This window comes from Dipodomys spectabilis, unplaced genomic scaffold (assembly GCF_019054845.1).
Source record: "Dipodomys spectabilis isolate Male_0828 unplaced genomic scaffold, ASM1905484v1 ptg000297l, whole genome shotgun sequence".
NCBI lineage: Eukaryota > Metazoa > Chordata > Mammalia > Rodentia > Heteromyidae > Dipodomys > Dipodomys spectabilis.
This window is the reverse complement of record NW_024870974.1, coordinates 10,456,372-10,478,036: the sequence shown is the minus strand read 5'-3', so window position 1 is coordinate 10,478,036 and position 21,665 is coordinate 10,456,372. Positions and strand designations below refer to the sequence as shown.

The 21,665-nt window shown below is 39.2% G+C and overlaps 1 protein-coding gene across 3 annotated transcripts in view; it reads left to right on the top strand.

The window, feature by feature from the left end:
• The window catches only part of Pdlim5 (PDZ and LIM domain 5), a 160,149-nt gene that overhangs the window by 116,895 nt on the left and 21,589 nt on the right, over positions 1–21,665 (top strand). For all 3 annotated transcript variants that reach the window (XM_042701671.1, XM_042701670.1, XM_042701669.1), the window contains exon 8: positions 11,334–11,509. In XM_042701671.1, the coding sequence (XP_042557605.1) occupies positions 11,334–11,509 (176 nt within the window). The remainder of the gene's footprint in view (positions 1–11,333; positions 11,510–21,665) is intronic.

Genomic DNA, 21,665 nt, shown 5'->3' with positions numbered 1-21,665 from the left:
AGAAGCTGTTTTAAACTAAGAGATCTCTAAAGTCACTGCTAGGAAAGATCTAGGGAAGAAATACCTAATACAGAGCAAGAAGAGTTAAGATTGAGTTTACTGCAACTACAGAAGAGTTGGGCTTTTGGTAGGATTGTGATGATATGCCTTTAAGGTTTGCACACCGTATTTTTAAACATACAGTCCAACATCTGTTCATCTTTGCCTATCTTTATACACAATAGCATTTCTCTCTATAGAGATCACTTGATTTCATGTTGAGCTGTTTACGTAGTAAGTAAAGGTAATTGCCTTTAGGGAAAGCAATAGCAGGGAACTGTGAAAGTCAGGCAGTCTCAAAGGTGTGAGGAAATAGAATGTGTGGGCAAAGAGAAAACTTTCCTCAATGTAACTGTCTTAATTCAGACTACTATTAACCAGAATACCGTAGGCTGAGTGACCTAAGTGACAGACATTTACTGCTCACAGTCTTGGAGGCTGGGAAGATCAAGACTAGTAGATTCAGGGTCTGGGGAGGGCTGCTTTGTGGTTAATAGACTACCATTTTCTTCCTGTGTCTATATGAGGGGTGGGGCAGGGGAGCTCTCTGGCCTCCTCTTAGAAGAGCATTAATTTGCCTCCAAGACCACATTGGCCACTTCCTGATACCATCATATGGGAGTTTAGAATTTCAACATCAGAGTTAGAGGAGATACATATTTTAGTATATAGCAGCAAATAGTAAATTCCAGCTCCATCAGCAAAACCCCTTTCGGGCTGTGGGCAGGTGGCTCACGCCGGTTATCCTAGCTACTGAGAAGGCCGAGATGTGAGAATCAAGTTTTAAAACCAGCCCAGGCAAAGGGAAGGACAAGAGAAAGGGTAACAATGCTTCATGGGAAATGAACTCATTACCTTGCTCATATAACTGTAACCTCTGTACAGTATCTTTACAAAGATATATATATATATATATATAAATTAAAAAAAACAACCCAGGTAAAGGTCTTGTGAGACTTATCTCCAGATAGCCAGCAAAAAGCCAAAATTGGAAGTATGGCTCAAGTGGTAGAGCACCAGCAGTGAGCTAAAAAAGCTAAGTAAGACTATTAAGCCTGGAATTCAAGCCCCAGAACTGGAACGCACATACACAAAATTCTTTTTGGGTCTTTTTTTTTTTTTTCTTGCTGCAGTAAGTAGGAAGCACCTAGAAATCTAGTTCACTGGACTGTGCGTTGAGTGGTAGAGTTCTTGCCTGCCTTCCATGAGGCTGCCATCCAGTCCTCTGCAACACACACACACACACATACACATGCACACACACACACACACACACGAATAAACTTCGTTTTCGCTACTATTTTCATTATTGCTAATTTATCGTTTACCTTTGCTTCTAATATATAGTGCTCCTTGCTCTATGCATTCAAAGCACAAAATGACTGAAATTTGTGAATAAATAAATTTAGTGCCACAAATTTAATGTTGAGATTTAGTTGTTTTACTTTTCTGAAAGGGAGATTGCAGTTATAATCAAACATGGCAGTATTTACTATGAAGAAGCCAGAGATGATAGTTATTGTTCCAGACAAATAGTAGCTTCCTTGACCAAACTAAACCCCTCTGCTATGTCCTCTAACATTAAAGGTCCAAATTCAGCCATGACTTGGATGTATTTCCAGATTCTGCTTTGGTCAACTGAGGTGCTTGAGAAGGAAGGAGATGGAGAATACTGCGTAAGGCTGTGTTTTGGCACAGTTAATTGTCAGCATTCAGGGAAAGTGTCTTCTTATCTGCTCCTGTAGGATGGACTGAGGAAGATAAACCTGCCTGGTTTTATGGGCCACACCTTTAGCAAGAGTCCACATTAAAAAGCCCAGACACAGTACAGAGAAAGCCACAATGCACAAATAGCTCTTTGTTCATTTTCCTAAGGAAAGCCAGCCAGAGGCAGCAAGCCAGTTCTGCAGACATATCTGGGAAGGAGCAAGTTCATACCCCTCTGGTGAGAAATGAAAACTCCCTTAAGCAACAGACAAAGTAGAAAGTTTGTTTGCTGTAGACAATATTTATTCCCTCAAGGGAATAAAAATGAAGGGATGTCAGAGGAGAATAGATATTTCTGTTTCTTCTGTATCAGATGAGTTACTTTGAGATTTTGTTAGAAATCTCATATCATTAGAGACTGACTATGAAAGTCTATGTGCAGAGCCCAGGAGACACCTCCCAAGTCCACTTGTTTGAAATCCTGGAAATCTGGCTTTAAACCAGAGGGAAAAAAGTCACTTATGCTGTCAGATAAATATATAAATAAAGGAGAAATTGAAAAGAAGAGTTACCGCTCACAATATTTCATGAGAAACATAAACTTCATTCTCATTTTTCCAGTCAGCATAGCTCAAGGAAGCATTAGCAACAACAAAAAAAGCCTCTCATCTTAAAACCTGTCCTATGTAGACATTTTTTTGTGTGCCAGTCCTGGGTCTTGAACTCAGGGCCTAAGAACTGTCCCTGAACTCTTTTGCTCAAGGATAGCATTCTACCACAGTGGAGCCACAACACTACTTCCAGCTTTTTCTGAGTATTTAATTGGAGATAAGAGTTCACAGGAACTTTCCTGCCCAGACTGGCTTTTGAACTGAGATAGATCCTCAGATCTTGGCCTCCTGAGTAGATAGGATCACAGGCATGAGCCACTGGTGCCAAGTGACATGGTAATGATAGTCATTCCTAAAATATTAATGATTCTTGATATTATTAGTGTATTTTATTCTAGCCATTACATTATCGTGTGTCCCTCCTTACTTGGGCAATAATACTAGTTTAGGTTAAATGTTTTTAATTCGTTTAGTTTTAATTGTCTCTAGAAGGTAGAAATACTAGGGAACATGCAGTATCATGAGTTCTGTATTTGAAAACAATAAATTTCATCCATACATTTATTCAACAATTACTCATTTGTTCTTGGGATTTTGGAAGGCACTTTCTTCAACTTTTATTTCTATCGTTCAATATAATGAATGGTTTGTGACCTTGGTAGCTTCTCATCAGCTGAGCAAGTCTGAATTTAAACAGACGACATCACAAATGGTATAGTGACAATCACAACCAATTGTATGAAGGAAAGAATGGAGCACTGTACAAATATGTGGCAAGGACAACCTAAACTGCTTTGGGATTTATGGACACCTCATGGGGGAAGTACATCTGAGTTGAGGCCAGAGGATGCTGAGTACTGACCCAGTGGAGGTGTGGTGAGGAGGGGTGCTGGTGTAGCAGAGTTCACCGAGGCCTGTGGAAGAGACCTGGCCTGTCCAGGATGGACTGGAGCATGTGAGAGGGCCAGGCAGCCCGGTGAGCACTCTGAAGAGCAGGTAGCCCCTGATTACGGTACCTTCAAGCAGTGTTGGAAGGTCAAAGCAACACACAAGACTCGTGTCTTGAGATGCTCACTCCAACACAGCTTGGCACCTCTTCCCCCCCTCTCCCCCGTGAAGGTCTAGATAGTAAATACATTAAATTTTGTGGACTCTAAGATGTGTAATAACTACTCAACTTTTTATATCGTAAGAAAGTAGCTGTAGCTATGTAAATGAGTGAGCTCCATGGTGGTATTTTTAAACTTTTATTTATAGATGACAAAATTTGGATTTTATGTGGTTTTCATGTATAAGAGGTTCTGGGCTTTTTGTTTGTTTGTTTGTGTTGGTCCTGGGGTTTGAACCCAAGGTCTGGGCGCTGTCCAGCCTCTTTGTGTCCAGGGCTAGCGCTCTACCGCTTGAGCCACAGCACCACTTCTGGCTTTTTCTGAGTGCTTTATTGGAAATAAGAGCCTCAAGGACTTTTCTGCCCAGGCTGGCTTCTAACTGAGATCCTCAGATCTCAGCCTACTAAGTAGCTAGGATTACAGGTGTGAGCCACTGGTGCCCAGCAATTTTCATACATTAATTTTTTTTAAAAAAAGATGGAAACTGTTCTTAACTTGTAGGCTAAGAGACAGCAAACCATATTAGACTTTTGTAACAGAACATTTTACTCTTGTCTTTTTAAGTCTACCTCTTAAATGATATTTTCATTTCATATGACATTTTCTCAAGTTGTATGCAGTGGTTTACAACAGTAGTAAAGGGATGGCAGTTCTGAAAAGGAATATACGCTGTGCTTTTCTATTTCTGTATCTTCGCAACACTCATGTAATTGTAGATCTCAACAGTCTCGTGTGCAAAGCAAGTTTGGCTGCTATGAAGTATACCATGCAGGCAGCTCCACCCAAGGTGCTGGGAACATTGTGTAATAGACATTGTATAGGCAGACCCATTCCAAATCCCATCAGACCTGGGTTCTACCTCTTATGTTGGAAAACTGAAATTCTTGGAGCCTGCATGTTCTTAAAGCTTTCTAATTGCACAGTCAGTGAATGGGAATTCTCATCTGCCTTCTCTCCTCCCATTGACATGGCCACACCCATTTAATCCCTAAAAAGGATTAAATGGATTTAAAAAAGCCAGCTTATATTTTTGGTGGGGAGATGTTATGTTTGATTTTAACCTCTTGAAGAATTGAACTAATGTATATTTAAAAGATGATATACAGGATATGCTAAATACCTCCTGGATTTTTTCACGAATATTTTTGCTTTTTTTTTTTCTTCTTTGTTTCTGGAAATGTAGCCTTGGCAGTTTTCAGGAAGACGTATGTAAGACCGGAGCTCACCCACCTGCTGCTTGCCAGGTGCTACACCTGGGCAGACAAGTAGCCATACTTCCTAAAGTTGCATCTGCACCTTCTAGGTAGAGCTTTGCCTTGCTGGTTTGTCTAAGGTTCAGTGCTGGTGAAGCACTGGTTACTAAAACTGTCTGACTAAAAAGGAAAAAGTGGTCATCGGCTGCAGAACTGACCTCACTAATGGGAGACTGCTTGGCACTCATCTCAGTACTGCTTCCCATTGCTTTTCACTGTAGATATATTTTTGTTTGCTTTCTAATGTCTAATGTAGAACCAGGAAATCTGTGTCTTTTATTTACTTATTTTGTGATGTTTCAAGTCAGCTTTCTGAGTTTGTTCCATGTACGCTCTTCTAAATTAGAATATTTACCTAAGACAGAGTTTGTATGTTCCTAAACACCCAGATAATACTCTCAGAATATTTGGATTACTAATGGCACTTATGAGATATTGGTAGTCCTTTTATATTACTATTTGTGACAAGATAGAAGAAAAGAAATTGAGTATGTTTTCCTATTCTTCTTACAGGAGAAGGATAATTTTGTGTGTGTGTGTGTGTGTGTGTGTGTTTGGCAGTGCTGGGATTTGAATTCAGCCTTCTGCCTTAAGAAGAACTCAAATGAGTAACACTTCAAGCTCATTTTTATTTTTAGGTTAGTTTTTTAGATAGAGTCTCACTTTTTCTTTTCCCCAGTCCAGTCTCTACCTTCCTATACCTCATATATAACTGAGATCTAGGAAATGAACCACCACACTTGGCATGTTTGTTGAGATAGAGTCTCGCTCATTTTTCTGTCAAGGTTGACCTCAAACCATGATCTCCCCAATCTTTACCTCCAGAGCCAAGACTATAGGCAGGACTCATAGTGTCTAGCTAGGTGAGATATATATATATATATTTTAAATCTGACGTTTAGTTGTCTAAGGTCCTACTTCTTAGTATTCTCCATTATTTCCCCCCAAAGAGTAACTGTTGCCTCAAAGATATAGAATGATAAAAAGTTAGGTCCCTTGGTAACTATTCCTTACCTCAACAATCGTATTACCCAGCTCTGCCATTGTTGCCAACTATTTCTGCTCTCCTGAGACCTTACTCTTCTTTTCTCTAAACATTCACAGTAGAGAATAGCCATAAATTCAACTCAGTGTCTGAATCTGCAAAAAAACTCATACTTGTAAGATGTCTGTATAATTGTTTGCAAATGCTTGCTGTTTAATTTTCCCTCCAATGGCTTGTAAAATTCCATCCTGTGGAAATAACAGTTTCTCAGATTTTTTTTTTTTTTTTTTGTCGGTTATGGGGCTTGAACTCTAGGCCTGGGTGCTGTCCCTTAGCTCTTCAGCCCAAGGCAAGCACTCTACCACTTGAGCCACAGCGCCACTTGCAGTTTTCTGGTGGTTTATTGGAGATAAGAATCTCACGGACTTTCCTGCCCAGGCTGGCTTTGAACCACAATCCTCAGATCTCAGCCTCCTGAGTAGCTAGGATGACAGGCATGAGCCACCTGTGCCCAGCTCTCAGATCTTTTGACAGAAAGACTAATGTCCACCTCACAGTCAACAGTGGAGCTGTCTCTGACCTGCATTGAAGTCGACACATAATTACTTAGTGTTTAAGAGTTCCAAAGATGAAACCTTATTCTGGCATGGAGCTGGACATGGAGGCTCACACTTGTAATCCTACCTTAGATCAGGAGGATTAAAGTTCAAGGCCATCCCAAGCAAAAAGCCCTTAAGAAACCCACTCAGTCAGTAAAAAGGTAGATACGGTGGTGTGCCCTATCATCTTAGCTAAGCAAGCAGAAGGAGGATCGTGGTCCAGACTGAGACCCTGTGGCAAAAGACAACTAAAGCAAAAAGTGCTTTGGTTGTGGCTTAGTTGGTAGAGCACTTGCCTAGCAAGCTCAAAGAAAGCTCTGAATTCAAACACCAGAGCTCAAAGCTCTGAATTCAAAAACGATCTTCAGAGGTATAAAATCAAGACATGAAATCTGCAGATGATGCTTTGGTCACAGTCACTGCAATTGCTTTTTTACTTTTGCACAGATGTTAGCCCTCCCCAAACAACTCACTCTGAATAATTTAAATGGACTCTTCTTAGCTGTCCACAATCAGTTATTTCTGGTTCACGTTAATGTATCTTGCTGCTTCTGCCCAGGCAGCTGTTGTACCTGCTTCTCCTGAAAACACAAGTCTCATTAAAATGTCATGCTGTAGGCATACTTCATCTCCAAGGTAACGTTCTTGATATAGGGACTTTTTTTTTGGAGGGGGGGTGGAGAATACACATAACTTTCTTTCTTTGCTTATAGAAATTGAACTCTACTTTGTTATTCAGTGCAGGTCAGTCTTCTATTGGGTGGTACGTGGTTTTGATATAATTTTAAATAGAGCTAGAGGGGACCAAGAGTGTTTCTATGTTAAAAGATCTGTTTTATATAAGACTAGAAGCAGTCACAGCCAGAGTAAATAAATGACCTGAAGTCCTGTTACCCGATTGATATCGCATGCCTTTATATCTAAATTGTAATATAGACTGGTGGCTGTCTTGTATCTGTTCTGCTTACCTATTCTTCTGTCTTCTTCTCCTCTGTCTGTCTTTCCCTACTTGTCCATGTAACAGCTCCACAAGGCATGTGGACGGTTCTGAGGAAGGTTTTGGAGGCCCTTCTTCCCTCTCCTCTCCTGGCAGATACAGTGGTGCAGCACTCAGCAGGGCAGCTGCCGCTGTGTCTGCTGCCCTGGCAGCAAGAACCAGGTAGAACCACAGATTGTCTCAGCATCCTCCTGGTTTGATGTCACTTCCGGGCAGCACACCCATTTGAGATGGTTGGAGCTCTGTGTGAGCCTTGCACTGTGGGGTGGATATTTTTTTTTTCCAGCTTGTGAGTAAATCCCAGGGGGTGATGGTTGTTGTTGTAAAAATCATCCATATTTCTCCATTGGTACCACCTATGTACAGTTTTTCTCTGTAGTAAAGATGACTGCAAGTCGTGTGCTTACGGCCTTCAGAGTGTTCATAATTTTCAGTGTCAGGTTTTTTTTTGTTTGTTTCTTTGTGTTGGTTTTGTGCCAATACTAGAGCTTAAACTCCAGGTGCTTTCCCTGGGCTTTTTTTCACTGAAGACTAGTATTTTACTACTTGAGCCACAGCCTCACTTCTGGATTTTTGCTGGTTATTCAGAGATAAGAGTCTCACAGAAACTTTGCTGCTAAGTTTAGCTTTGAACCTTGATTTTTCAGCTTTCATTTCCGAGTAGCTCGGATTACATGAGCCACTGACATCTACCCAATTTTCAGTGTTTGCATTTGACGCGGAATCAAGTAGAAGTGAAGTTTCTGTTGCTATTATCTTTACCCAAAACCCGAGGGTGGAATGTATAACCTAACTGCTCTGCCAGATATCCTTTCCTACCTATCTACCCCCCAAAGAGTTAAATAGTTTTATGGGTTATTCTTTTTTACATTTCTGTATCTTTCTAGTTTTAATTGCTTTCTAAAAGATTGCCTTGCCAAATTTTAGTGACAGTTTATTCAACTTTATCTAAGTGAGTAGAATAATACAGTGAGCCCAGAGGTATCTTGATCTCAAAGGAAGTATTTCAATCACGACTCTTACAACCTACTTTCTCCTATTAGCAGCTATAACTTTTCACTTATAACTCTTTTTCAAATGCTTGCCAGGCTCTCCAGTGCTGAAAGGTCTCCCTCTCTCCTGGCTGCACTTTGCATCAGCCCTGTTTCCAAGCCTTTAGCTTTTCCCTATCTTCAGTCCACCAGGACATCATCTGGCTCTCTCCAGGTTAAAGAAAGCAGGTAATGTGAGAGCAGATGGGTGCTTGCCGTGTTGCTTTCTCTTAGACTCAACCACAGTGTAAACTAGCAGAATCCTGGAGCTGATTTCTTCCCAGTTGTAAATTAACTGTAATCTCAATGCAGTGCTAATTTACCAGCTTTTATTTTGTATGGCAATGAGCTCACCTGCTATTCTTTTGTGATACCTTTCATTGGCACACTTGGTGTTTGGTATGAAATGATGAGTAATGACACTAATATTTAATTAAGCCTAATATTGTCATGTATTGCATGAATATAATAAATGACTTTAATACATTACAGACTTTTCTACTTGCTAGGCAAGTAAAAACTATACTAATCAAATGGCAAGTAAGATACAGTTTTTGGAATCATGTAAAAAAAGAATCATTAATTTGGGTTGGCTACTCTCTTAAAGTTGTTCAGCATGTAGATTTTGCTTGAAAAGGTAACTTAAGTTTTACCATCTGAGTGCTACTTGAGTTAGTTTTCGGTTGTTGACAAAATGTGTGAGAAAAGCAATTCGTCCAGGGGGAAGGTTGGCTTTGACTTAATGGAATCAGAGGTCTCAGTCCATTGTTGGCTGGCTCTGTGGCATGTGGGTCTGTGTTGGGGCAGAGCATTAAGGCCAGGAGGGAGGGTGAGTAAAGCTGCCCCCTCCCCATGGAGTGTCAGGACATTAGATAGTGAGGAGGGGCTGTGTTCTTATATCCCCTTCTAGAATACATTCCCATGGGCCTGCCTTATTTCCTGCCTTCCTGCCTTTTAGTAATGCATGTTGTCACCAGCTGGTATACAACCACGAGCCTATAGGGCATGGTAAATCCAAGCAGGGTTAAAATGCATTGATCAATTTTTCTCCTATACCTAATGATTAGGCCTAAAACTATCAAGTATAATGTGTAAGTACAAAACAGATCTTAAGTAGTTTCTAAAAGCATAATCTCATTGAATGAACCCTATAAAATTAATGGCAGATTATAAACTGTGGTACTAACTAGTGTGTCTGTATTTTATAGATAGATGATCTATCATCTAGCTAGCTACAGACTGATCAATCAATCATCTGATGTAACAAGTTTGTCTATTAGGTACTTGCATCCTCTCCAATGTTATGGAAAAATGATTTGTTACAGTTCTGGATTACTTTTTGTTTTTTAAATAGCAGTGGAGTTTGTACTCAGAGCTTTTTACTTCCTAAGCAAGATATCTATCTGTGCCACCCACCGATTCCTTTCTTTGCATTAGGTTATTATTATTATTATCATTATTATTATTATTATTTTGCCAGTTGTGGGGCCTGAATTCTGGGCCTGGGCACTGTCCCTCAGCTCTTCAGCTCAAGGGTAGTGCTCTACCACGTGAACCACAGCGCTACTTCCAGCTATTTCTGCTTATGTTGTGCTGAGAGATCAAACCCAGGGTGTCATGCATGCGAGGCAAGCACTCTACTACTGAGCCACCTTTCCAGCCCAACATTAGGTATTTTTTATAGAGGGGCCTCACTTCCTACTTTGGCCAGAGTTTGAATCATGATCCTATTTTATGCTTTTCACAACAGGTGGCATGACCAGTATACACTATCATACCCAGCTTCTTCCGTAGAGATGAGTCTCACAGACTTTTCTGCCTATATTGTCTTGTGGTCCTCTTGACCTCACCTTTGTATGAAACAAAGATAATAGCATGTGTCACTGTGTACAGCTATTGGTTGAGAAAGGGTCTCACAAATTTTGCCCAAGCTGGCTTGGAACGTCAACTCTCTTGATCTCAGCCTACCATATCTCTAAGATTATGAACATGAGCCACCAGCCCCTGGTTTATTTGTTTTTTGACTACACTTTCAGAACTCAATAGAATCCTATGGCTCTTCTCTCCAAAACAAAAAAAAAAGTTGTGTTTCCAGTACACACAGAAGTGTGCATGCAGTTGCTGAGTAGCTCTTCATCCACCCAGTTCTAGAGTAGTCACTACCTTTGCTTTTCACTAACAATAGTATAGACAAAGTATACTTTGAAGTTTGGTAAAGGGAAATGAAGTGCTTTATGTTAGTTTCTTAGTAGGGAACAAGGGGCAAGGTGGATATTATTGCTACTCTTGTGAATCATCAATAGGATTTGATGGGCACAGGGTGGGGAAAGTACCGGTTATGTAAAGCTTGCAAAAGATGTCAAATTTAGAACAGGGAGGCCAGTATACAGGATGGGAAGCTGATAACTATGGTCGAGAGAAAGTCATGGTAGTCTAGTCCCTTTTTACCCCGATGTTAATGGTACAACACTGGCATTGTCTTAGACAAGTGCTGCCATCTCTCCCTTAGTACCAGGCGGCCAGCGGGTAGCACAGTGTGTGGCTTATACTGGGGATTTGAACAACAGAGTGCCTGACTAAGCTGACAAAAGAAAGGTCCAGCCAGTCCCGTGTCAGAGAAACTTAGTTCATAAAGAAAAACAGGAGTGTGCAAAAGGCACTCATTAATGTCATTTCATAGCGGTTACCATGGCCTTCATCTAGATGGTTCTTCTGAACCGTGGATCGAGTAGCTAACGGTTTAAATGGATCGGTCACTTGTACTTCTCATGAGCCAATTTCTTACGGTATTTCTTTTAAAGAGAATTTCCAAAGTATAGAACCAGTGCTACCAGGCTCCTTATCTTTTCCTACTCTTTTTTTTTTTTTTTTTCATTTAAATGAGAGCAATTCATCAGTCATTTCATTTCCCTTCACAATTTAATGGATTTGGACAGGAGAGGAGTGTTGCTAGGGGAAGTTGTTACGGCCTCACCAACAATGTCTCCTTGTTTGGGTTCCAGCCCCACTGAGCACCCCACTTCGGCAGGAGCCTCACCCCGGATGGTGTGTGAAGGTGCGGACAGCACAGGCGTGGGCAGACCCGGGGCGGCCAGCCTTACCACCGCCGCTGCCTTCAGACCCGTAGCATCCACCGGCGTCATCAAACCACCCAGCTGGCAGCGGCCAAGCCAAGCAGGTATGCCAAAGAAATCTCTTACTCCTGGCTTTTCCCAAGTGAGTGCAAGTATGAAAGTGTGTTCTGGGATATACGACAGAATTCCCTAGTAAATCCTGTTCTCAGCCATCTGAGATGCAGATCAGACGACGAAGAGTAACTCTACCTATTATAGTCTTTGAAATGTCTCTGGAACATTCTCCATATCTGATACAATTCAGTGTGTCATTCGTTACCTTGTTTTCTAGTAACACAGAAAGCAGGTTTGGAATTGTAATCTTGGAGTCTTACTCATGACAAACTACTGTTGAGAGGTTCCCTTTGGAAACCGATCGTTTTGGTCTTTCTGATGTGTACAAACAACAGACACATCTAAGCTGTGCTAAATGAGTTTTCCATCCCTGTGACAAAATTCCTAAACAAATCATCTTAAGAGAGGAAGCATTTATTTGAGAACTTCAGAAACTGAAGGGAGGATATGAAGTAACCATACTTGCTCTTCAAAGATTTATGGTCTATTCTGCCTCTTACTAAAAGGAATTCCTTGGTAATACAGTACAACAAAATTGCCACTAGAGGGCAATGGAATCCTTTATTCTAGATTTTTCAGAATAAGCAGCATGCAAATACCAGCAGCTGTGATTCAAACGCTTAAAATTTAAAAGATTATGCTCCCCCTACTGCCCAAGAAAGTATGAGTGAATTTACTCTGAAAAAAACATGAGCGTAAAACATATATAAAATAGAACAACAACAAAAAAAAACAACCAGTATTATCAGAATATTTTCCCATTGGGAAATCAGTGAAATCTATCACAATCTCTAGCTGAAATCAGAAAGAATTTCTTGAGCTTCTCATACTTCTCTTGTTCTAGGTTTTAGAAACCTACAAGCAGACAAAGAGACATTTTGGGCCCCAAATAAAGTATTTTTCTCTCCCCTAATTTACAGGTTAAAAAATAGTTTCAAGATAGATTTTTAAAAAGCATTTTAGTCATTCTTCTGTTTATTGAGGGGTGACTAATGCATTTTTTTAAAGTTATGTGCTAAAAAACAAAGACGAAAGAAACAGCAGAAAGGCCTGGGTGAAACTTGAAGATCTTCAAGGGTATTTTGAGCCTGTCATCAGTTTTTTTAATAGCCAATGAAGTTCTGACTTTAAATCTCAGGTCATTTCACTTGTGGTGTTAGGTAGCTTGTATTACCCAGAAATCTTTCAAGCACTCAGTAATGCTATGCCAGTTGATAATTAGGCACTAGGTGTGTATGTAACAGCATTATAGCTTAAACTGGATGATCTTTTTCTCAGGCATATAGTTTAACATACACCCACTCACTCCTGTTTCCCCCACTTTCCCGCAGACTTGCCGGCCACTCAAAAGATTGGATATTTTAGGATGCATAATGTTTAGAGGCCAATATTCTAGATGAAAATAGTAAGATTCAAAAAAAGTCAGAGAATCAAAGCTTGACTTTCATATCAGCTAGCAATACTACTGGCTTGTTGCCTTCTGTGATCAGGGAATATGGCTCCTGTGGTAGAGCACCTTCCTAGCAAGCATAAGATCCGAAGTTCAAATCCTAGGTGTATGGCTACCTCCAAAAAAACAAAAAAAGGCTACTTTCGTAACTAAGATTTAGTAATCTTAGAAACGTTGACCTGAATCTAGAAAAGTACATAAAAGTTGAGATTTTTCTTCTTTTCAGAATTGCGAATTTGTACTTTTTTACATTTAATTTACAATATTTGCATTTTTATTAACTTTTTCTGCACAAAATGTTCATATGGTATATGATGAAGTGGTGATTGTATCCATTGTTTTCAAAATCTTGGTGAATTTAATGGTAAAAGTAAGAAAAAAATGCATCCCTGTGTTTGTTTATATGTGACCTAGTTTTCTGTGTAGGTTTTTTTAAGATTCTATTTAAATTTTGGGTACCAGGTTAGGTATATTTAGCTCATGACATGCAAATATAAGTACAAAATATAATTGTACCAAATACAGTCAAACATTCCACACATATGCAGTATTAAGTGTAAAAAAACCCATTATAGGTTAGAATAGATTAATTTGCTAATTTTGTTTTAATTACCCAGAAAATTAAAATGATGTATGTACAGGAATATAAGCAACACTTTGCTAGATCAGGCCCAGTCAATGAACCCAGTTTTCTGCCAGATGGTGACCCTAAAGAATAGCAATGGCATATGCTGTATGGGTTGTAAAAGGTCATCTTTATTCTTATTTTAATCAGAAGTTGGTATATAGTGAAAGCTAGTCTTGAACTTGAGATCCTTCTTTAGCCCCTAGAATTATAGGCATATCCCACCATGCCCAGTTCTGAGGCTAGCATTTGTGAGTCTGCCTCTTCTTCATCTATTATAGAAGGATCTTTCAAAGTCTTGTTCAAAGTATTGTTATAGTAACTAAGTGATATAAAATATTAAAGTACCTAGTTCATAGAGAATAGGAAAAAAATTCTGCCTTCTAGTTTTTTGTGATGACATTGATAAATTACTTACAGTGTTACCATCTAGCACATCTGATGGCATGTGTCTACTCTACCTGAAAACGTTCTGAGCCGCGGTGGATTGTGTCATGAGACTTTTTTTGTTTCATATTATTCTTTTTTTTAAATTTTTTTTATTGTGAAAATACCAGACAGAGGGGTTACAATTACACGAGCAAGGTAATGAGTACATTTCTGATCAAGCATTGTTGCCTCCTCCTTTGTTTCCCCATACCATCCCTTCCCAGCTCCCCCTGCTGTGAGACTTCTTAACAGGGCTATCATCTCCCTAGTAGCCAGCGCCCACCTTCTTCAGCCTAGCTGTGGAAGATTGCTCTTGTATTGCAGCCCTCCCAGGCTGAAGCTTACACTTATGCATCCATTCCTTGATCACACCTTCTCTACCACATGCAAGGCCACATGTAAGCTGCTGCTTTAATTTGAAGTGCATTCCCATCCCTTCAACCCCTGACTAACCTCCATTCACAAGTTTAGTTGTCACCTCTATGAAGTCTTCTGGAGCCTTTCACTAGTTATCTAGTCTTCTCTACTCCTACAAACCTGGTCATACCTTTATCATAACACTTACATGTTCTATTTAGTTGTTTATGTGTGTGTCTTTACCATGAGTTTTATGTCCCTTGAAGGGCAGGAACCAATGCCTCCCAGTCTTCATTTTACAGTACCTGAACAGTTGAAAGCTTTCAGTGACTGAGTGGGTGAAGAGATCAAGCTTTCTTATTTTAGAAATTTGCACGTAAATCAAAGGACATGACATTCTTTTGTCAAGATGTCTGTCTTCGTACTGGACTTGAAATTTCCCCAAGAGTCACTGTCTGCTAAGGCAGCTATAAAAATACCAAATTGCTCATTAGGTATTAATCTGCCATATGAGTTAAACATTGCAGGGCTGGGAAAATAGCTAAAGGTATAGAGTGATTATCTGGGAAGCATAAGGCCCTGAGTTCAAACCCAACTGCTGCCAAAAAAAGGGAAAAAATCTAATTCCCCTCATCTGAATGGGGAACAGGTGTCCTTCCTTCCTTCCTTCCTTCCTTCCTTCCTTCCTTCCTTCCTTCCTTCCTTCCTTCCTTCCTTCCTTCCTTCCTTCCTTCCTTCCTTCCTTCCTTCCTTCCTTCCTTCCTTCCTTTCTTTCTTTCTTTCTTTCTTTCTTTCTTTCTTTCTTTCTTTCTGTCTTTCTTTCTGTCTTTCTGTCTTTCTTTCTTTCATCCTACTTTATCTTCAGAAAAAGAAAAAGAACTAGAGGTGATAGGCATAAGAAGTACTAAAGTTAATCATGTATTTGTGAGATTAACAAATGAACAACAATTCTAGAGCTCTGTGGTAAGCTCATTTTCACTTCAAAGAATATGGCCATTTATGGCTCACAGCACATGGGGCCCAAGTACTGGAGTATAACAAATGTATAGAGAGGTAGTCCCACCTGTTTTATCATCGTGGACAAGTTAATTTGGATGTAAAGTACTGCGTTTAACACAGAAATCAGCAACAAACATGCCAAGAAAAGTTAAATGAGATTATATATGGCCCAGACCAGAGGGCGTAGACATGGAGATCAATGTGGAAAATGAAATATCTAAATTTCAGAGAATACAGTCTTGAGATAAGACATGCATTTGTTTATAGTGAAAACTTACTTAATTCAGGAAGGACACTTTTTCATGTTTGTGCCGAAAACAAAAGCACTTTCAGTCAACATTTTTAGGAAGAGATGGAGTTGGAGACTGAGCTAATGTGTACAAAATTTCCCTTCCCCCACTTGCTTGCTCCTTGATTGTTCAGATAAGATTTTCCTTAATTCAACTCTTTAGTATACTATGCCTCTGGTGTATGTTACATTTTAGAAATAAAGGAAATGTCTTTTCACTTTGTTATGGACAGAGCATTGGAGAGATCTGATAGGTCATTTCTTTTTCTTGAGGAATACTCAGATATACTTGCGTGATTTGATTAAATCAAAGGCTGAATAATGTGCATCTCAGCTATAAGTAGATATAAAATCTATCTTTTATTTGAAGTCTAAAGGAGATAGGGGTGAGAAAGGAAATGACTATTGCTACAACCATCCCAAATTTCATTGTAGGCTTTTGTGCTACACTAATAAATCGAGATAACTAGATTTGCTTAGCTAAGATGGATAGATTTATTGGTTCCATTTTTAAATTTTTATGTGAATAAGTAAACTGCTACCAGTTGCGTGAATTTCATCTCTTCTAATAGTGTTTTATTGCCAGCTGCTCCCCTGCATTTCGACATCATTAAATGAAACAGCACACTTGCCACAAAAACCCTCAGCAGAGCTGTCCATTGTCAAAACAAGTGCACATTTGTGAGCGCTCTTCTTGACTGCCACTCTCCTTTCATCAGGACTTAACAAACTTTTCATAAAGAAAGACATCTAGATTTATTCATAGAAGCTTTTCATAAAGTATTATTGCATCTTATTATTAATTGGTGTATATGGTTTAAATTAATCACTGATAAAATGATAAAACATTATTCTTGATCACATCTGGCTTGGCCACCATCTATTTTTATAGCTAAAGTCTTTGTTGTTGTTGTTGTTGGTGGTGGTGGTAGTGGTGATGGTATTGGGGCCTGAACTCTAGGCCTGGGCGCTGTCCCTCAGCTCTTCAGCTCAAGGCTAGTGCTCTACCACTTGAGCCACAGCACCACGTCCAGCTTTTTCTGCTTATGTGGTGCTGAGGAATCGAAACCAGGGCCTCATGCATGCAAGGCAAGCACTCTACCCCTGAGCCACCTTCCCAGCTCTATAGCTAAATTTTTATTGAAGACTTACTCGCTCCTTTCTTTACGTATTGTCTGTGGCCTTTCTCCTGCTACAGTAATAGAGTTTAACCCTTATGTAAGGTCTAAAAGTCTCACAAAGTCTTCAGTATTAACTACTAGTCTGTTTTACAGAAAAAAAAAAAAAAAAAACCACTTTTCCTTTGTTCTACTCCTTAAAAACAACAACAACAAAGAACAAGAAGCTTATTGGCCTCTTACAATTAAAACATGGGCTTGTCTTCCTAGTATAAAATTACAAATTGGATTAATGATACTGAGATTATTCTGTGTGATAACTTGTTCACTTGTGCAAGGCACATTGTACATCTTTTACTCGTGACTTAGACCCAATCATTTTCTTTGTAAGATCAGTTAATAGGGAGGAAAAAAGCCAAGTGTGTGTGTGAACTGAATTTTGATGATATGTGATGTAAGAAATTAAAAAGAGAATGGAACCTAATCCCAGTGTCCATACGCACTTAAATTAAGATATCCTAGATCCAGTATAATCTAGGTTCTCAGAGTTGAAAGGCTGGTTGCTAATGGAAGAAACCAACCTCCTGAAGTTGTGGAAATAGTTGATACATAGTCTTGGTTGCACCTGTTCCAATTTTTCATGGCATACATTCCAGCATTCTCTACCACTCAGAAATGATAATAGTTTAGTCTGCCCAATTTGGCTTTTAATCACTGGGCTAAAGTCCTTGATTCCATTTAATAAAACTTGCACAAACCTCCTCAGAATATCCTCTGATCTTAGATCTTGGCTTAACTTCTTCCATTTCTGCTGGATATGATTTCATGCCTGGATCATGAAGAGTAGCCGTTGTTTATGCTATGCACATTCAGGGCTTGACAGACATAATATGCACAGACCCCGTGAGTCTGCCGGCCACCCTCTGTTTGAGATGGTTGGGGAAGGGGCAGGAAGAAAGCCCTTATTGTGAGCAGTATTATGCACATGTGGCCATAGCTGTTTCCCAATGCAGTGCTTGCTGACATTTCTACCATACCTTTGAGGACAACCCTGAGCTGTTGAGTTACATAGTACTGTATTTCCCTGAGACTGTTAGCATCTAATTTGGGCAGTGATGTTTTTCTTCTTTCGTTTGGAAGAGTAGCACTCATATTCATTAATATTTTAAATATCAGCCTTATTCTGACAATGGGAATGAAATATTACTGGGCTTTTAATAAGGAATTAAAACCTTTTTTGGTTATCCCTATGTTTATAGTTTTCTTTTTGCATCACTTAATATCACAGTGTGCTTTTAAAAGTTTTTCAAACTCTAAGGAATCCAGCCTTATAACCATTGTTTTATTTCAGGAGCTTTTCACCCATTATTTATAATAGCTAAAATATAGGCAGCAAAATTTAGGGAAAGAAAGACATATCACAGTAGGTAACTAAATTAATCTTTCACAGAATAAATGGTTGATGTGTCCTGATCTAACACAAAGACAAATGATACTGGTAAAAGTAAAATGTTTAAGAAAGAAGGAGAAGGAAAACAATTAGCAAATAACGCATTCATGCATTCGTATATTTTATTTTCACATTATAGTACCTACATCAATTGGTCCGAAAATTATTTTAGTAGATTGAGTAAGGAAATTTAAATAGCAGAAATAAATCCACCTACCTGTTGCAACAATGAGAAGTACAAGTTGTCATGTCGAAAACCAGCTTTACAACGTTGTTGGGGGGGGAGGGTTGGGTGGGGGTGGAGGGAGGCTGGGAAGGGATGTGAAGGGTAAACAAAGGAGGAGGCTGCAATGCTTGATAAGAAATGTACGCATTATCCTGCCCATGTAATTGTAACCCCTCTGTACAGTATGTTCACAAAAATAAAATAAAATGAAAAAAAAAAAAAGAAATCCACCTAAAGTAGCAGACATTAACCCAGGTTGCTATATTGAACTTCTCTGAACTAGTCCAGAAAATGGATACTTCCAAGATTTTGTGACATTTGAAGATCACATTTATCTTAGTGTTATAATGGATCAAGGTAGTCACTGGCAAAGAGCTTGACACAGTAAGTTCGTAATAAGCAGTAGGTGAGTGATTCCATAGGAATATAGGCTTCGGAGTCAAACAGACACGGTTTGAGCTCCATATTCTGTGCTCCCTTCACTGGCTCAAATGATATACTATCCTGTTTTTTTCGGCCTCTAAGATACGTATGACACCTGCTTTCTGCCTAAGCACCTCTTCTAGTTTCAGGCTATCCTTCCCCTGAACAATATCACTCACTTCCATGACTCAGACGTCATCAGTATGCTACTTACGAATCACTTCTAACCCACTGGGTCTCACTTTCCTGGGCTCACATACTCAGTAGATGATCTTTGGTTTTAGTGCTAGGTTAGGAGGGAGCTATTGGAGCTTTGGGCAGGGAGGTAGCATGATCTGACCTGATGGGTGTGTGTGTGTGTGTGTGTGTGTGCGCGCGCGCGCACACACACACGTGTGCACGCATGCATGTGTTTTCTCTTTCTGTGTTTGTGTCAAGGAGTTTTATACGAAGTCACTGCAGGGCTGGGAAGGTGGCTCAGTGGTAGAGTGCTTGCCTTGCATGCATGAGGCCCTGGGTTCAATTCCACAGCACCACATAAGCAGAAAAAGCTGGAAGTGGTGCTATGGCTCAAGTGGTAGAGCACTAGCCTTGAGCTGAAGAGCTGAGGGACAGCACCTAGGGACAGTGCCCAGGCCCAGAGTTCAGGCCCCACAATCAACAAAAAAAAAAAGACAGAGAGAGAGAAAAAGGTCACTGCAATAATCCTTTAGTCAAAAGAAGATGGTAGCCTGGACCAGACTGCTGTCCTCTGAAGGTGGTGAGCTGTTGCAAGATTACATGCTGTTTAGTTGTCATGAGCAGTTCATCTTCCAGCCCCAAACTTGCTCTCTTAGTGACGTGTTCAGCACTACAAACACACTCCATCTAATTAAGAATAAACTGCCTTAGAAGATACTAGCAACATCTTTTATTATTTAAGGTTCTTCTTTGGGATATCATCCCCATTGACTTAAGTGTCCCATTAAAGTTTGACATAATATAGTATTTTTTTCACCTAGTATATATGTCAGTTGTAAGACTATTTACTGGTAATTGGTTTTATATGAAACAAAGAATCAGCGACTCCCATAGTTAATGCAAGTGGTGTTGTCTGCTACTTTCTATATGCATTGTGATCCTTACTATTTTGGTTTACAGTTAACAAACAGCCATGCAGGAACATAACATAAAGAGCAAAACTATCAAATAGCTCAACTTATTGAGCTTAAAATTTTTGTCTATAAAGAAATATACAAAGAATTCATACATTGTACTACTAAGAACTCTATTCATGTTAACAGGTGGTTTTCCACTGGAACCTTTTATTGTGCTCAGCTGTTCTTGAAGAATATAATTAGATAATATTGAATTCTTCACATAATAATAATACTATGTATTATGTTTATGTGTACATTACAATAATATGCAATCCCACAACAGTATATATGTATGAACAATTACTGAAGAAATTATTGGACTGATGATCACCTTGTAGGGGTCAGATTAGAAAAGAAAATTAACCTCAGAAAAAGATCACTTAAAACTTAGATTAACCAGTTTGCTTTAAAAATGCAAACCTGAATAATCTGCTTAGGACAGGGGAAATAAAATTAAATGTAAAGAATTTCACTTTATAAATGGTATAAAGATTTAGTGAATAAGAGGAAATATTCTATGAAATTGGCAAATATATATGATTCAGTTTTTAAAAATTCTTTGTCTTTAATTGTAACTGATAATCCAAAAAAGATATTGTCAATGTAGCTTATGTGTAATCAAGCAAGGACTTTTTTGTTTTTGTTTTTTTAATTCTCAGCTATAACACCATGACAAGTAGTTTAAACTAGCAACTCAATATACTGTGAATTTTTTTGTTGTTGGTTGTGGGGCCTGAACTCTGGGCCTGGGCACTGTCCCTCAGCTCTTCAGCTCAAGGCTAGAACTCTACCACTTGAGCCATAGCACCACTTCCGGCTTTTTTCTGCTTATGTGGTGCTGAAGAATTGCACCCAGGGCCTCATGCATGCAAAGCAAACAACGCTACCACTGAGCCACCTTCCCATCTCCTTTTTACTTTTTTAACATAACAAACTTATTATGTATTTGAAAAAGTATTGTGTGACACCCTGGTAGATTTTACCTTAATTTTTAATTAACTTTAATAATGCTCGTTATAATGCTGTGTTTACCATCATAGTGTTGAAAAACAAAAGGATAGATTGAATTTATGTCATTTTTAACCTTTAAGGAAAGAGAATATCAAGCACAGTGGTAGACACCTATAATCCCAGCTACCCAAATATGATTCAGGAGGATAACAGTTCATGGCCAGCCTGGGCAAAAAGTTAGCAAGACCTCCATCTCAACAAACAAGCTGGGTGTGGTGTTTCACATCTATAATCCTAACTATTCAGGAAACATAGTTAAGAAAATCTTAGCCCGAGGCTAACCAAGGCAAAAACATGAGACCCTATCTGAAAAAAATAACCTAAATGCAAAAGAGCTAGAAGCATGATTCATAGGATAGAGTAGTTGCCTAGCAAGAATAGGTCCTGAGTTCAAACCCCAATGCCCCTATAATTAATGAAAGACGATTCTCATCAGGACTATTAGTGTCTGGAGAGTAGCTATTGGCTTTGAATTTCTAGATGAACTTTGTACTGCTGAAATGTATTTTGCACAAAAGAAAATAATTTTCAAACAAGGTCCTTAGTTGGTAGAGATTACCCAGAAACAAAATCCATTGAAACTCAAATTCAATGAAAGCTGCTCAAGATGAAGGCTGAAAAGGAAATGTA